At 43.5% G+C, this 18,757-nt stretch overlaps 1 protein-coding gene and 1 long non-coding RNA gene across 3 annotated transcripts; both read left to right on the plus strand.

Moving 5' to 3' along the window:
• Nucleotides 1-6,529: 6,529 nt before the first annotated feature.
• Nucleotides 6,530-10,873, plus strand: LOC120479218 (uncharacterized). Its single transcript, XM_089116672.1, is given in 2 exon segments — nucleotides 6,530-8,872; nucleotides 8,874-10,873. Coding segments are annotated over 2 exon segments (3,399 nt in total). The 3' UTR covers nucleotides 9,930-10,873.
• A 2,764-nt stretch (nucleotides 10,874-13,637) lies between these two features.
• LOC148977328 (uncharacterized) lies at nucleotides 13,638-17,772 on the plus strand. Of its 2 annotated transcripts, XR_016169875.1 has the most exons (5): nucleotides 13,638-14,173; nucleotides 14,989-15,099; nucleotides 15,576-15,717; nucleotides 16,997-17,187; nucleotides 17,700-17,772. It is a non-coding gene; the product is annotated as an uncharacterized LOC148977328 (long non-coding RNA). The 2 variants fall into 2 exon arrangements; XR_016169874.1 differs by lacking the exon at nucleotides 13,638-14,173 and having other exon boundaries at nucleotides 14,214-15,099.
• The last annotated feature ends 985 nt before the right edge of the window (nucleotides 17,773-18,757 follow it).

An 18,757-nucleotide genomic window follows, 5' to 3' on the forward strand; every position in this document is an offset into this window, starting at 1 on the left:
ATCTTTCAGGAGGTCGGCCTGGTATGCCTGCAAAATCGCCATTGAGTGCAGACACGAACCAGCCCGACCCGCCGCCATGTAAGCCCTGCCCACCAATGCAGATGTCTCTCTGCAGGGCTTACTAGGCAACACCGGGGTCTTTAGGGAAGACGCCGATTCGGGAGAGAGATAGCTCGCTAAAGCCTCCTCCACCTTCGGCATCTTCCCATATCCCATATCTCGAGCCCCCATAACATTGCTGTAATCTATTACATTGGGACTCGAAATACGGGACGAATGCGGTCTTTCCCACGTTCTCGAGATCTCTTTATGGAGATCAGGGAAAAACGGCAGACCCCGGCGGTGAGGCTGTGACCTGCGCTGCAGGTAGCGCTCGTCCATTTTACTGGTGACTTGCGTTTCCTGCTCATGTTGTGGCCAGCTGATGTTTAGTCTGGTGTTTAGTCTTTGGAGTAACGTTAGCGGAGTGGCAATCGGGAGAGTCGGGAGTTTTCCCGGTGAGCCGGTGGTGTTTCGAGGCCGCGAGGGCCGATCTGATAAAATTTATACATTGTAAGTTCGCCATGCGCCCAAGCGAATTTATACATTTTTTTTTTTTTGCATTTTCGATAACGGAGCTTTGCCTGTCTAACGGAGAAGTGCCTGTCTTTCTAGTAAATAGATGCACGTCACGGAGTAGGTACAGTGGCGTAGGTCGTAGGGCGTGAGTGAAGTTAGATGCGCTCGACCTGAGTTCGAATCTACCTTTTGCCTAACTATCTCTTCTCTCTTTTCCCAACACACATGAGATGTAAAATGTATAATGTAAAATGTATAACCTAACATAAAGGGCTCTAGTGTTATATTTTGCCAACAAACTAAAATCGAATCCATGATATGGCTTTTTGCCTATATAAAACAGCACAAATTTTGCTGGGTGGTTTAAAGAAAAGTGTGCACTTTGCTCACGCGATCAGCATGGTTATATATCTGGTATTTTCTCCTAAATAAAAGCTTACGGGTTTATTTCTTGCAAGTGTAGAAATATGATAAAAGTATTTTAATTTTTCTATAGTGTAATGTTGACTAAAATATACTTTTGAAATATTAATTTTCATTATATAGTACATTTATAGGCTATATGGATTTTACATCATAGGAATAATTATATAAATCATTATTACATTATTATAATATTTGTTTGGGATCTTAAAACACCATTGATAATGTAATGTAGACTGAGACTCAACTAAAAAGATGTTTGAGCCCTCTTTGTTGTCCTGGTACAAATCAATGCTTTTTCTTTGTTCAACGAGCAGTTCATGGGTTGAAGCTCTTAATTTTGATCTCTCAAAGAGCACGAGATTGATGCATTTAACCTTAAAATGTACAAAATTTTCCAACGGGGGACCATGCCCCCGAACCCCCCTAGAGAAACATAGTCCACCCAACATAGTTTAACAAATTTGTTAATATCTTTAAGGTTGCCTTTTTTACTGCTGGCTGGGGAACTACTGATGAAAATTAGCTCTTATACTCGGGTACATTTTCATTGTTCTAATGTTGATTAATGTGTACACTGCCCCCCTTACAAATAACTAATTAAATAAATAAAATGAAGAGAGAGGGGGAGCGTATATGGGTGTAAAATGTGGGTGGTGGCAGTGGGGCTCATTGGGTGCTCAGCACCCCTAAAGCTCTGACCCTAGAATCGCCCCTGCCGCAAGGATCGGTTTTAGGCCCTCTGCTATTCTCAATATATATATGCTGCCACTTGGTAATATTATAAGAAAACATGGAATTAATTTCCACTGTTACGCTGACGACCCTCAATTATATATTTCATCACGACCAGATGAAAACACTAACTCATCTAAAATGACAGAGTGTCTCAAAGATATAAAATGCTGGATGACGCGTAATTTCCTGCTATTAAATTCAGATAAAACGGAGGTATTACTTATTGGTCCAAAAAACTACTCACAAAACCTCTCACAATACAACTTTAATATAGACGGATGTCCTGTTACTTTATCCACAACAGTAAAAGACCTGGGTGTTATACTAGACCGCAATTTGTCGTTCGAAAATCATATTTCATATGTTACAAGAACAGCCTTTTTCCACCTTAGAAACATTGCTAAGCTACGTAACATGCTATCTATTTCTGATGCTGAAAAATTAGTTCACGCATTCATGACCTCGAGACTAGATTACTGTAATGCTTTATTAGCTGGTTGTCCTGCATCCTCAATAAACAATCTACAGTTAGTACAAAATGCAGCTGCTAGAGTTCTTACTAGGTCAAGAAAATATGATCATATAACACCGATTTTATCATCTCTACACTGGTTACCTATTAAGTTCCGCATCAACTCCAAAATACTGCTACTAACCTATAAAGCCCTAAATGGTTTAGCTCCTATGTACTTAACGGACCTTCTTTCGCCCTACAATCCACCGCGTTCCTTAAGATCACTAAATTCAAGGCTTCTGGTCATTCCTAGGATATCGAAGTCCAGTAAAGGAGGGAGGGCGTTCTCGCATTTAGCTCCAAAACTCTGGAATAGCCTTCCCGATACGGTCTGAGCCTCTGACTCGCTGACACAGTTTAAAACTAGATTAAAGACGCATCTCTTTAGTCAAGCATTCACATAATGCTTACCTTCTAGTCCTCTGTTATGCCATACGGAACCGTTTGCCACTGAAACTGCTTAACGCACCAGTGGGGCTCGACAGCCTTTTAGACAAACGGGTCGGCGCGTATGGTTGGGTTGCGGAGAGTTCAGGTTACGGAGAGTTTGTGAGTTATAACGGAAATCATTATGAACATCAGCTATGCTAATTATTTCCCATCTGCCTTTCTGCTGTTATCTCGGGACGCTTGTCCCGAGAAAAATGGCGTTCGTCAGGTCCAGTTTTGTGTCCAGCCTCTCATGGGGATTTCGGATGCCCCAACGCCTGTGATGAGACGACTCAACGCCTGTGAAGAGACGACTCAACGCCTGCGATATGTTATGGCGCCGTCTTATTCATAAACAATATTTATATTTAATATTTATATTTAAACAATATGAATGTAAGCCAGAGGAGAACCGGCCCCCGACTGAGCCTGGGTTCTCCCAAGGTTTTTTCTCCATCCAATCTGATGGAGTTTTGGTTCCTTGCCACTGTCGCCTTGCTTTTGGCTTGCTTTGAGCTTGCTCAGTTGGGATTATTTAGTGTTTAGCAATGTTGTTGATCCTGTGTTGTGCTACTTTCATGTTATCAGTGTGAAGCTGCTTTGATACAATCTGTATTGTGAAAAGCGCTATATAAATAAATGTGACTTGACTTGACTTGATGATTGCCTCAAGAATCTTATGTGTGTGTGTGTGTGTGTGTGTGTGTGTGTGTGTGTGTGTGTGTGTGTGTGTGTGTGTGTGCGTGCACATGTACAGTTAGGACAGGTATCTGACGTGAAACCCCTGTAAACACACACACAGGTATCTGATGCACATGTACAGCTAGGACAGGTATCGCATGAAAACCCTGTAAACACACACACAGGTATCTGATGCAGATGTACAGTTAGGACAGGTATCTCATGAAACCCCTGTAAACACACACACAGGTATCTGATGCAGATGTAGAGTTAGGACAGGTATCTCATGAAGCCCCTGTAAACACACACACAGGTATCTGATGCACATGTACAGTTAGGACAGGTATCGCATGAAACCCCTGTAAACACACACACAGGTATCTGATGCAGATGTACAGTTAGGACAGGTATCTCATGAAACCCCTGTAAACACACACACAGGTATCTGATGCACATGTACAGTTAGGACAGGTATCTCATGAAACCCCTGTAAACACACACACACAGGTATCTGATGCAGATGTACAGTTAGGACAGGTATCTCATGAAGCCCCTTTAAAAACACACACAGGTATCTGATGCATATGTACAGTTAGGACAGGTATCGCATGAAACCCCTGTAAACACACACACAGGTATCTGATGCACATGTACAGTTAGGACAGGTATCTGACGTGAAACCCCTGTAAACACACACACAGGTATCTGATGCACATGTACAGTTAGGACAGGTATCGCATGAAACCCCTGTAAACACACACACAGGTATCTGATGTACATGTACAGTTAGGACAGGTATCGCATGAAGCCCCTATAAACACACACAGGTATCTGATGCACATGTACAGTTAGGACAGGTATCGCATGAAACCCCTGTAAACACACACACACAGGTATCTGATGCACATGTACAGTTAGGACAGGTATCACATGAAACCCCTGTAAACACACACACAGGTATCTGATGCAGATGTACAGTTAGGACAGGTATCGCATGAAACCCCTGTAAACACACACACAGGTATCTGATGCAAATGTACAGTTAGGACAGGTATTGCATGAAGCCCCTGTAAATACACACACAGGTATCTGATGCACATGTACAGTTAGGACAGGTATCTGACGTGAAACCCCTGTAAACACACACACAGTTATCTGATGCACATGTACAGTTAGGACAGGTATCTCATGAAAGCCCTGTAAAAACACACACACAGGTATCTGATGCACATCTACAGTTAGGACAGGTATCGCATGAAGCCCCTGTAAACACACACACAGGTATCTGATGCACATGTACAGTTAGGACAGGTATCGCATGAAACCCCTGCAAACACACACACAGGTATCTGAAGCAGATGTACAGTTAGGACAGGTATCTCATGAAACCCCTGTAAACACACACACAGGTATCTGATGTACATGTACAGTTAGGACAGGTATCGCATGAAGCCCCTGTAAACACACACAGGTATCTGATGCAGATGTACAGTTAGGACAGGTATCGCATGAAGCCCCTGTAAACACACACACAGGTATCTGATGCAGATGTACAGTTAGGACAGGTATCGCATGAAACCCCTGTAAACACACACACAGGTATCTGATGCACATGTACAGTTAGGACAGGTATCGCATGAAACCCCTGTAAACACACACACAGGTATCTGATGCACATGTACAGTTAGGACAGGTATCAGACGTGAAACCCCTGTAAACACACACACACAGGTATCTGATGCACATGTACAGTTAGGACAGGTATCGCATGAAACCCCTGTAAACACACACACAGGTATCTGATGCAGATGTACAGTTAGGACAGGTATCGCATGAAGCCCCTGTAAACACACACACAGGTATCTGATGCACATGTACAGTTAGGACAGGTATCGCATGAAACCCCTGTACACACACACACAGGTATCTGATGTACATGTACAGTTAGGGCAGGTATCAGACGTGAAACCCCTGTAAACACACACACAGGTATCTGATGCACATGTACAGTTAGGACAGGTATCGCATGAAACCCCTGTAAACACACACACAGGTATCTGATGTACATGTACAGTTAGGACAGGTATCGCATGAAGCCCCTGTCAACATACACAGGTATCTGATGCACATGTAAAGTTAGGACAGGTATCTGACGTGAAACCCCTGTAAACACACACACAGGTATCTGATGCACATGTACAGTTAGGACAGGTATCGCATGAAACCCCTGTAAACACACACACAGGTATCTGATGCACATGTACAGTTAGGACAGGTATCTGGCGTGAAACCCCAGTAAACACACACACAGGTATCTGATGCACATGTACAGTTAGGACAGGTATCGCATGAAACCCCTGTAAACACACACACAGGTATCTGATGCACATGTACAGTTAGGACAGGTATCGCATGAAACCCCTGTAAACACACACACAGGTATCTGATGCACATGTACAGTTAGGACAGGTATTTGACGTGAAACCCCTGTAAACACACACACAGGTATCTGATGCACATGTACAGTTAGGACAGGTATCGCATGAAGCCCCTGTAAACACACACACAGGTATCTCATGCAGATGTACAGTTAGGACAGGTATCGCATGAAACCCCTGTAAACACACACACAGGTATCTGATGCAGATGTACAGTTAGGACACGTATCGCATGAAGCCCCTGTAAACACACACATAGGTATCTGATGCAGATGTACAGTTAGGACAGGTATCACATGAAACCCCTGTAAACACACACACAGGTATCTGATGCACATGTACAGTTAGGACAGGTATCGCATGAAGCCCCTGTAAACACACACACAGGTATCTGATGCACATGTACAGTTAGGACAGGTATCGCATGAAACCCCTGTAAACACACACACAGGTATCTGATGCACATGTACAGTTAGGACAGGTATCTGACGTGAAACCCCTGTAAACACACACACAGGTATCTGATGCACATGTACAGTTAGGACAGGTATCTCATGAATCGATGTTTTATTAACAAGTTTCGGGAGGATCACGTTCTAATGATCAAACAATCAAGTCAGCCAGCTGTCAGCAATCAGTAATCAACTGGTTCACTCAATCAGCACAAGTAAAGCCTATAAAAACACACAGTTGACTCACCCTTATTCCTCGACTGTTCTCAGCATTTGGTGTACTGCTTTGCAAAAAGATGTCCCAAATGCAACTTTCAACATCCGATGACGACCTCAACCATGCTCCGCCGCCATCAGCTGGCCCCAGGACAACTTCTCCACCTGATACCGCCTCAGAGCCCCACGTTTCATCTCGTGGGCGCCGGTCGGTACAAACAACTCCTTGCATGCCAAGACGCCGGGGCTTACCCTCACCTCCACCGGCGAGGACTCCAGCTTCCTCCCCAGCGTCCTCCTATCGTTCGGCCGTGCCAACGATTCCGCCTATTGAAAAGTGGACAGTCTTGAGTCTAAGACAAGCGCTGATAAACTCAGATTTTCAGCCCTCGCGCAGGATGACTAAAGTGCAACTTTACAACATGTACGTTACCTTGCAATCATCAAACATCTCTCCTAGATCCACCCCAGGTTCCAAGGCGGCCAGCAGGCCGGGAAATTCTCGCGAGGCCCTGAACTCGCCTCGCCCGACTCTGCAACCTTCCCGTACAAGGTCTGGTTTTCCGCGCGCTTCGGCCCGGAGCGCCAGGATTTCTGCGAGCCTGGGTCGCGCTCCAGATTCCACCGCCACGGGACATCACTCGCCTCTCGCTTCACCTCAGCTTTTCAGCACGGCGCTTCCCGCCGCAGCGCCATTCACAGCTGGGCCCGCCGGCTCACATTCCGCTTCCCAGTTTTTTCCTCCTGCTGTTTCTAACCCCTTTCCTCTGCAGTGGCCTCCGGCTCCCGTAGCAAACGCTAGCGTGAGGTTGCCTCCGCTAGCGGCAGAGGCTCAAAATTTCCACCAGTTTCCTGCGACTAACCCCTCCCCTTTTCAGTGGCCTGCAGCCCAAGCAAGCGCAAGACCACCTCCGCTTGCAACACAGGCTCAGGCATCTCATCCATTTTCTCCTTTTCCCTCTGGTGCTTATTTCAATCTTCCTTCTCAAGCCCCACAGGCCGACCTAAGCGTGAGGCTGCCTCCGCCGACAGTCGCAGCCCAGGCTTCTCTCCCTTACAGCTCTCTTCTAAATGCCAAATCACAATATTCTCTTTTCACAGCTTCCCCGATGCCAGTTCCACCAAACGCCGTCGCTCTGGAGCCTCCCCCGGTGACTCAAAACATCCGAGCACAGATTATGGCAGGTGCGGATGTAGATCTCTCACATTTACTTTCTCTTTTTCCCGTATCCGATTCCAACCGTCAGTTAGACTGCGGGGATTTTTCAGTCACTTTAAAAAATCAAAATACACATTCGTCACGTTTACTTTCTTTTCCAGAGTTTTCAATCGCTTTCAGCCACTACACAGACATCATTTGCTCAGCCTTCCCCCATAGACGACGCGAACTGAACGACTATTTAGCACTGATAGCCGAGCTCGCGTTGTCCTACGGGGGAGGGCACTTTTACACTTACCACAAACTCTTTTCAGCAAAATGCGCCGTTAGGGTTTCTCAGTGGAACCAATGCCCTTACTGGGGAGCACTAAACACTGACTTACACAGTAGAGTCTTCCTCGGCTGCAGGAATATTTCCTGCGCGGTCTGTAGGTCAGTGTCGCATCCCACGACATCGTGTCCCCAAGTTAACCCCTTCGTTTCTTCTGAAACAGCTCCAGTCAAATCCACTAGCTACACACCAAGACCGGCGACTAGCAACCTTCACGAGGCTAAATTCAGCTCCAGAGCACTCACAGACAACAAACAGCCTTGCAACAATTTTAACATTGGCAAATGCACCAGGCAGCGTTGTCGGTACTTGCACATATGCAGCTTTTGCGGCGGTGCTCATGCCCGTCCCGTATGCCCTGTATATAAAGATGTCAATAAAAAATCTAGAAATTATTTATCGACTCCTGTGAATATTTCTCGCCTTTCCATCGAACTAGCTCACCACCCGGACTCCGAATTCACCGAATATCAGCTGTCTGGCCTACTACACGGCTTTAAACCTGGAGTGGTTTGTCCGCTCTCCCAAAACATCATCTGCGATAATCTCCAATCGGCTCTCGCCGAGCCCGACGTGGTAGACAACCTGATTAAAAAAGAAGTCGAGTCAGGCTTTATGATCGGCCCTTTTGACGAGCCTCCTTTCAAAAATTTTCGCATTAGCCCCATTGGAGTGGCTACGAGAAAGTTTTCAGGTAAGAAACGCCTCATAGTCGATCTGTCAGCTCCACATAAGTCCATGTTCCCAAGCATTAACAGCCTGATCCCACTCAACGAATTTTCTCTCAAATACCACGACGTAGATCACGCAATCGACCTGATTAAAATCGTGGGTCGGGGTGCCTGGCTCGCTAAAATTGACATCACTTCAGCTTTTAAAGTGATGCCCATCCACCCGGATTCATGGCACTTATTCGGCGTGCGCTGGCATGAGAAAATTTTATTTCTCCGTACGCTTAACTTTTGGATGCAAAAGCAGCCCCAAAATTTTCGACATGCTATCTGAAGCCGTTTGCTGGATCTTGTCAAACAATTACGCAATTCCTCACCTCATTCACCTGCTGGACGATTTTCTAATAATTTCGCCTCCTGGCGCCATTCCAGCAGCCCAGATCCTCACAGTTCAAAAAGTCTTTTCCGAGCTCGGAATCCCCATCGCCCAGGAAAAAACCATGGGTCCCGCTACATCCATCGAGTTCCTTGGCATTAATCTAGATTCAGTTCGATTCCAGGCCTCCCTGCCCAAGGAGAAAATTGATAGGATAATCCTCATCTCATCTACCCTCGCGGACAGTCCAGAGTGTTCCAAACGCGAACTCCTATCCATGCTCGGCCACTTAAACTTCGCCATGCGCATTATTCCACAAGGCCGCCCTTTTATTTCTCATCTCCTCTTTCTCGCGTCTTCAGTCCACGCACTAGAGGATCTAATTTCCATAACTCCGGCATGCCGCGACGAACTCGGGCTATGGATAACTTTCCTTAAACAGTGGAACGGCCTATCCTTTTTCTATAAGGATCTAATTTCCTCCCCCCTCGACATCCAGCTGTTCACAGATGCAGCCCCCTCAGTTGGCTTTGGAGGGTTCTACCAAGGTCGCTGGTTCGCGTCTACGTGGCCCCCCCAAATACAGGACACGCTTCAGTCCTCTGCATTATTCGAGCTCTACCCTCTCGTAGTAGCAGCCTTCCTGTGGGGGAAAGAATGGACTGCTAGCAGCATTGTAGTGCATTGTGACAACGAAGCTACAGTCCAGTGCATTAATAAAGGCCGTTCCCATGCACCCGCTCTAATGCCACTTTTAAGACGTCTAACCTGGATTTCCGCATGTGACCAATTTATCTTAATCGCAAAACACATCCTCGGGTCAAAAAACCAAATTGCTGACTCTCTGTCTCGCTTTATGTTTCAGAAATTCAGGATGCTGGCTCCAGAGGCGGACGAGCTCCCAACTCCAGTACCTCATTATTCGGAATTAATATTCCCATAACTCACCCGCAAAAATCCCTCCTCAACAGATCGCTCGACACCATTCTCCAAGCTGTTTCCCCCAGAACTCTCCAATCCTATGTGACCGCATGGAGATGTTTTAAAGCCTTCCACCTTTCTTATAACACGCCATTCCCTGATTTTTCCCTCCTTACAATAACCTCCTTTATCTCTTACCTCGACAGTGTCAAAAACCTCCAAGTCGGGTCCATCAAAAGTTATTTAAGCGGCATCCAATTTTTTCACAAATTGATCCACGGCGCCCCCTCTCCGGAAATAAATAATTCACAAACCTCCCTCTTGATTAAAGGCATCCAACGATCCCAGCCCACCCGCCCGGATACCAGACAACCCATAACTTTAGATATTCTCACTAAATGCATTCAGACCCTCCGCACAGGCTACCGATCCCTCAATACCTCCCGCACACTCGACGCCATGTTCATTCTAGCCTTTTTTGGTTTCCTAAGATGCTCTGAACTGGCTATCACTTCCAGATTTGACCCAAAAATCCACCCAAACATCTCAGATCTCTCAGTGCTCGACAACGAAACAATCTCGTTTCTGATTAAACAGAGCAAAACAGACCAAACCAAAAAAGGCCACTTCATATATATTTTCAACCTCTCGTCACCAATTCAACCGTTCCAAACTATATTAGCCTACCTCCAACTGAGAAACTCTCATGCAAAATCCCCTCTCGAACCCTTGTTCATCGACGATTCTAACAAACCCGTGACACGCTTTTGGTTCCAAAAACACCTAAAATCTGTTCTCCAACTTTCAGGCATCCCAGCAGAGAATTTCTCCAGTCATTCCTTCCGCATTGGAGCAGCAACCTCAGCAGCCCAAAAAGGCCTCTCTCAGCAACAGATCCAAGCGCTCGGAAGATGGTCCTCAGACGCGTTCCAAACTTATATCAGAACTAATCGTTTCCATATCAAAAAAGCCCACCAAATCCTCATTGGTTAAAAAAAAAAAAAAAAAAAAAAAAAAAAACTTTTCGAGTATCCATTCCATGCCTTCTCGTTCTTCATCCGGCAAATATTGATCTCCCAGCGGACATAGCGAGAGCCTTCCTGGTCGAGCTTCTATGTCTTCTCTGTCTCCGTCCAGCAAGTATTAATCTCCCAGCGGACCCAGAGACAGCCTTCCCAGTCGAGTAATTATATCTCCTCTTTCTCCGTCCAGCGAGTATTGATCTAGCGGACACAGCAAGAGCTTTCCTGGTCGATTATTTATGTCTATTATTTCTCCGTCCAGCGAGTATTGATCTCCCAGCGGACCCAGTGATAGCCTTCCCGTTCGAGTATTTATACCTCCTCTTTCTCCGTCCAGCGAGTATTGATCTCCCAGCGGACACAGCGAGAGCTTTCCCGGTCAATTATTTATATCTATTCTTTCTCCGTCCAGCGAGTATTGATCTCCCAGCGGACCCAGAGATAGCCTTCCTGGTCAGGTACGCATATCTCCCCTTTCTCCGTCCAGCGAGTATTGATCTCCCAGCGGACTCAGCGAGAGCTCCCTTGGTCGAGCATCTTCATCTCCTCCTCCATCCAGCGAGTATTGATCTCCCAGCGGACTCAGCGAGAGCTCCCTTGGTCGAGCATCTTCATCTCCTCCTCCATCCAGCGAGTATTGATCTCCCAGCGGACTCAGCGAGAGCTCCCTTGGTCGAGCATCTTCATCTCCTCCTCCATCCAGCGAGTATTGATCTCCCAGCGGACTCAGCGAGAGCTCCCTTGGTCGAGCATCTTCATCTCCTCCTCCATCCAGCGATTATTGACCTCCCAGTGGACATAGCCTAACCCTCCCAGTAAAGCATCTATGTTTTTCTTTCAGGACTGGTGAGGCTTACCGATGCCGGGACCTTTGCCACAAGAACCCTCCCGTTCGGACACCGCGAGCTCTCCCAGCCAAAACTACCAGGCTCTCCTTGAAATGCCAGCCCGCCAATCTCTGCGCTCTTTTCGGGGGGTCTTTAAGCAGGCGGCTGTCCTTTACTTACTTTGCTTTTTGGGGAGTACTCTGGGTTCGGGCCCAATTTCCGAGCTCGGAGCCCTCCCCCCGGACAGCACGCCAAATACGCATAACTATTTTTATTCTCTGATCATTAGTGAGTGTGAACTCGTGAATCGATGTTTTATTAACAAGTTTCGGGAGGATCACGTTCTAATGATCAAACAATCAAGTCAGCCAGCTGTCAGCAATCAGTAATCAACTGGTTCACTCAATCAGCACAAGTAAAGCCTATAAAAACACACAGTTGACTCACCCTTATTCCTCGACTGTTCTCAGCATCCCTCCACCACCCCATCTCCTCACACTTGCCTAATTATCTTCCTAAACAGAGATACGGGGGGAGTACTCTGGGTTCGGGCCCAATTTCCGAGCTCGGAGCCCTCCCCCCGGACAGCACGCCAAATACGCATAACTATTTTTATTCTCTGATCATTAGTGAGTGTGAACTCGTGAAACCCCTGTAAACACACACACAGGTATCTGAGGCAGATGTACAGTTAGGACAGGTATCGCATTAAGCCCCTGTAAACACACACAGGTATCTGATGCAGATGTACAGTTAGGACAGGTATCGCATGAAACCCCTGTAAACACACACACAGGTATCTGATGCACATTTACAGTTAGGACAGGTATCGCATGAAACCCCTCTAAACACACACACAGGTGTCTGATGCACATGTACAGTTAGGACAGGTATCTGACGTGAAACCCCAGTAAACACACACACACAGGTATCTGATACACATGTACAGTTAGGACAGGTATCGCATGAAGCCCCTGTAAACAAACACACAGGTATCTGATGCACATGTACAGTTAGGACAGGTATCGCATGAAACCCCTGTAAACACACACACAGGTATCTGATGCAGATGTACAGTTAGGACAGGTATCTCATGAAACCCCTGTAAACACACACACAGGTATCTGATGTACATGTACAGTTAGGACAGGTATCTGACGAGAAACCCCTGTAAACACACACACTGATGCAGATGTACAGTTAGGACAGGTATCGCATGAAGCCCCTGTAAACACACACACACAGGTATCTGATGAACATGTACAGTTAGGACAGGTATCTGACGTGAAACCCCTGTAAACACACACACAGGTATCTGATGCACATGTACAGTTAGGACAGGTATCTCATGAAAACCCTGTAAACACACACACAGGTATCTGATGCACATGCGTTCGTCAGGTCCAGTTTTGTGTCCAGCCTCTCATGGGGATTTCGGATGCCCCAACGCCTGTGATGAGACGACTCAACGCCTGTGAAGAGACGACTCAACGCCTGTGAAGAGACGACTCAACGCCTGCGATATGTTATGGCGCCGTCTTATTCATAAACAATATTTATATTTAATATTTATATTTAAACAATATGAATGTAAGCCAGAGGAGAACCGGCCCCCGACTGAGCCTGGGTTCTCCCAAGGTTTTTTCTCCATCCAATCTGATGGAGTTTTGGTTCCTTGCCACTGTCGCCTTGCTTTTGGCTTGCTTTGAGCTTGCTCAGTTGGGATTATTTAGTGTTTAGCAATGTTGTTGATCCTGTGTTGTGCTACTTTCATGTTATCAGTGTGAAGCTGCTTTGATACAATCTGTATTGTGAAAAGCTCTATATAAATAAATGTGACTTGACTTGACTTGATGATTGCCTCAAGAATCTTATGTGTGTGTGTGTGTGTGTGTGTGTGTGTGTGTGTGTGTGTGTGTGTGTGCGTTGGTGCGACCGGATTATGAGGACAAAACACATGGATACATACCGACTCTATGAGGACATACCGTAACTATGAGGACAGCACTAATGTCCTCATAAGTCGAGCAATGTAGAAAGGCTTATAAGGTAGCGATAAACCACCTCCCGCTTTTTCTCAATATGTCCTTATAAATCCGTTGTACCCGTTTTTCAGTGTGTATCAGTGTATGCTCAGAGTGTATAATCTCCCTCTATGTGAAATTCGATGGTACTGCAGTATCATACACATTTCATACACCCAGACCACGCCCAAGCGCGATTCATTGGTGGAACGCTGGAATCCTCGTCAGTGATTGGCTGCTTTTCACGTCCGTCAAAGTCAGCGCGCCGCGCCTGCGCATTTGATCTCTATCGCCTGTGTGTTGTGACGGTGTGATTAATCAGAAGAGAAGATTATTAATTAGCAGAATTCGAGCGAAGTTGACGAGCTATTGCGGGAGATTATCACGAGGAAGGTAAGTGTGTTTATTTATATTCTACCTTTATGGAGTTAAGTGTTATGGGTCAGTTTTAAATAACGTTAGTTACATTATTTTAAACATGGCCGCTAATATCAGTCCATAGGCATTTAAAAAGGGCGTCCCCAAACATCTTGCACATGCTATTCACTTTTTTTTGTTTTGTTTATTACAAACGAAATTCTCTTGTTGTTCATAGACTTATTTTGAAATAAATCAAATCTATGTTGTCATCACGATGACTGGTAAAGTTGAGTGGATGAATTTACAGTTTAATACAGTAAGATACAGAAATATATTAATAAGCAGAAACGAAAAATAATGTAAAAGTAGGCTATACTTTCGTTAATGTAACGTTACTGTCAATAGAATTATGTGACAAAACTATTTAACTTTAGTTGATTTATTTTAGGGCTGGATATTAGCAGATATTTTATGATTCCATTCAATTTTAATTCACATTCTTTCGATTCTATTTTTATTGATTATTTTAATGTTTAAATAGGTGTAATACCTGTAACATTTTCTAAAACTTTCTCTCTATAGTTAATTTTTCTAACGTAACGAGTTTGGCTTTATTTGATCTGAGGCACCACATTAAGGAGTGATAAAATGTTATTAAAATGGACTGAATTTGAAATCAGTGACTGTTTCTTATCAAAAGTAACAAGTCTTAAAAACCTATTTATGTGTGAAGTGACTTGACTTGAAATGTTGTATATATTGATATAGACTACAGTCTGACGATAATGAACTGTATATTATGAAGCTTATAGGCTACATACTAATTATGTTTTCTGGAATGTTTTCAGTCAACATGTTAAGAAAGAAGCGAATAAAACCTGAGCAGGATGCAAAAGAACACATATTGTCGGATAAAGACAAAGCCTTCATTGAGGGACGACAAATCAACACATTCAAAGGTAAATTGATTGTGCACCACAAGGCAATTTGACCATGTTCAGACTGCAGGCAAATTAAATCATAAAGTAGACAAGACATGCATTTGAAAGAATGAAAAGTACCCCTATTGCTGGCAGTCTGGACATGATCTTTCACATTCACACATTTAAGCTGCTCATTTTCGTAAAGGTTAAGAGATTAATCAATTTTTATAATTATTATTATTATTGTTACTTTTAAATAAATACTTAAAACTATGTATACAGTAGGGATGTCAATTTTCACAATTTTACAATTAATATCACAGTGAAAACCAATGCTTAATTTTTTTTTTAAATTTATTTCCTGCACCTCATATTACAGTACACATTTTTACAGGTTTTAACTCTTTAAAATGATAGGTTGTTTAACTGTGTAACATATAGGTGCTCTTGGGTTCATGTTTTATTTTTATTATTCATTTAATTTTATTGTTTATATTATTTTGCCCTTTTAGGGAGAGGTGTGTTTGCACTTGAGCACATTGAACCATCCACCTTTGTTGTTGAATACCGTGGGATTCTCTCTCAAAGTAAACATGTTAAAGATGTTTAAGGCAACTACTTGTTCAACTTCACATGGAATGAAACACGTTATTGGTAAGCTGGCTGTTTCTTTTTAGTTATGATTATGATGATTATTATTATTACAATATAGGGCTGCATGATTTGGGGAAAATTTTATATTGGAATTTTTGAGGTCAATATTGCAAATGCGATATAATAAACAAATAGTTTCATGAGTCGACTTGCTTGGTTCTAAAGCAAAATGCACACACAGATTAGTGATAATTCTGAAATGTGTATTTCTCAACTCAAACTAGCAACAACAACTAAATGATTGATAACATCTATAATGATCAATAAGCCATTGATTTCTGGAAAAAAATGAATTGTACTGTATTCTGGCGCGCGGTCTGTGCATGCACATGATACTGGCACACGTCTTTCTGTGAGTCACAGTCGGATGCGCGCTTTCTTTTGACTTGTCTCGCGTGAATGGTTTTAAGCAATCGCATGAGAGCATTATCATGTAACACTAGCCAAAGGATGACAAAAAATAACAGATGCTGGGTTAATTGCGTTAACAGCCCATTGTTTATTTTACATAAAATTGCAGCATTTTGATCGCATAAGCTTGACATAGTGATTACAATTTTGATATGGTTAATCATGCCGCACTATTACAATAGCAGATTTGCTAGGGTTCTCATAACATTAGGAACATATTAGTTAGAGATAATCAATAACATGTGGAGATGCACCGATTGGTCGGCTGGTGATCAGAATCGACCAATTTCCACGTGATCGGCCGTGATCGGCGACCGGCCAGTCAGTCTGACATATGCCGATTTTATTTATATTAAATATATCATTTTTTTCTAGTTGTTTATTGGATGTGAAAAGGAAATGGTTCTTCCATAACACTGCACTTCAGATGTGTGTGAATTTCCCACACCAGGAGAACTTGATATAGTTCTGTTTTATAGCAATTATCTTTTCAAAAATGTTCTATGCAAAATGTTCAATTAAAGAGAAGATAGAAAATAAATATTTGTGTGTAATGTGAAGTGATTTGAAAAAATGAAATCAGAATCGGCTAAAATCGGCAGGTCAAACTCAAGGAAAAATCGGAAATTGGGATTGGCCTAGAAAATTGTAATCGGTTCATCTCTAATAACATGGTTATTGTTCATCTGGGGTATTATTATTTTTTACCTTATGTGGATCATCTGACCTATTAAATTCTTAGGAAGTCAAGTTAACTTTCACAATGTGTATTTGAGTATAGGTTAAATAGGCCAGCCAAGGATAGCCTAACCCAAATGTTCAACTAGAACCTTATATTCTTACTGCACTATTTTTTATCACCACATAGATGCAACAAAAGAGGACACTTCGCTTGGTCCACTTCGGTTGGTGAATGATGACAAAAATCCAAATTGCAAAGTCAAGACAATCATTGTTGATGGAAGGCCACACCTGTGTCTGTTTAGTATAAGACATATCTTTCCAGATGAAGAGGTCACATACAACTATGGGGATTCCTCTTGGCCTTGGCGTTTAAGGGTGAGTCTCTCAAAGACTTTATCACTGAAAGTCAACCATGTTCTGTATTTCATGAATTTTAGTTTTTTATATGATGCAGATTATTAAAAAAAAAAAGTCTGCATTTCTGCTTTATTTTCATAACTCGTGTGTTGGGGGATGGGCATGACACTGACCTGAAATGTAAGGACAGTTCTCCACTACGAGGACCGTCATGTTAGGGTTAGGGTTTGAGGAAAAGATGTTGCTTTGGGTATGTGTCAGCTGCTGCTTTATTGTGGATAAGCTGTAGAACCAATATGCACTGGAAAGGAAATGATATGTTGATGTTTATAATGTTATCTGACTTTATAGACAAGATCTGTGTGTCAGCCTTCTCCTCCTCACATGTTTTATATGTCTGCTTTGTGCACGACGAAGCCATGAAAGGGCCACTAGATATTAAGACTTTGGTTGATTCTAGAATTAGTTGCGGTGACCAATTAGCAAACATCCTTGCCTCAGTGTTGTACCTGTCTTTCTCATAATTACAGGAATTGTGTGACGAGACATCAGTGGCTGTGACTGAATGCAGTGTGAATCCTTCCTCATCAGTGAAACAGAAAGTAAGTGAACGGATGTTCCTTCATTGTTTTCTTCTCTTTGACACAGGCAATGTTAAAGGGTTAGTTCACCTAAAAATGAAAATTCTGTCAGTATTTACTCACCCTCATGTTGTTCCAAACCTCTATGTGTTTATTTGTTCTGCTGAACACAAAGGAAGATATTTGTATATGTATTTTTTCCTACTATGGTAGTCAATGGGGAATGAGATCTGTTTGATTAAAACATTCTTCCAAATATCTTCCTTTGTGTTCAGCAGAACAAATAAACACATAGAGGTTTGGAACAACCTGAGGGTGAGTAAATACTGACTGAAATTTCATTTTTGGGTGAACTAACCCTTTAAGTGTAGGATGGTTGGGCATCATACTCGACTGGTTGACGTGGACTGTCGTCTTAAAGACGCTGTTGTGACGTCTCAAATTCGAGTAAAATGTACCTTGCTCGGTTCATACATTTTCATAACTCGTGTGTTGGGGGATGGGCATGACACTGACCTGAAATGTAAGGACAGTTCTCCACTACGAGGACCGTCATGTTAGGGTTAGGGTTTGAGGAAAAGCTGTTGCTTTGGGTATGTGTCAGCTGCTGCTTTATTGTGGATAAGCTGTAGACCCAATATGCACTGGAAAGGAAATGATATGTTGATGTTTATAATGTAATGTGTTTTGGATTTATTTGACTTTATAGACAAGATCTGCATGTCAGCCTTCTCCTCCTCACATGTTTTATATATCTGCTTTGTGCACGACGAAGCCATGAAAGGGCCACTAGATATTAAGACTTTGGTTGATTCTAGAATTAGTTGCGGTGACCAATTAGCAAACATCCTTGCCTCAGTGTTGTACCTGTCTTTCTCATAATTACAGGAATTGTGTGACGAGACATCAGTGGCTGTGACTGTGTAGGAGTGAGGGGTAGGGGGAAGGGGTAAGGGGTGGGGGATAGGGGTAGGGGTGAGGGGAAGGTGGAAGGGGTGAGGGGAAGG

Source organism: Pimephales promelas, chromosome 10, assembly GCF_988280905.1.
Source record: "Pimephales promelas chromosome 10, fPimPro1.hap1.1, whole genome shotgun sequence".
Lineage (NCBI taxonomy): Eukaryota > Metazoa > Chordata > Actinopteri > Cypriniformes > Leuciscidae > Pimephales > Pimephales promelas.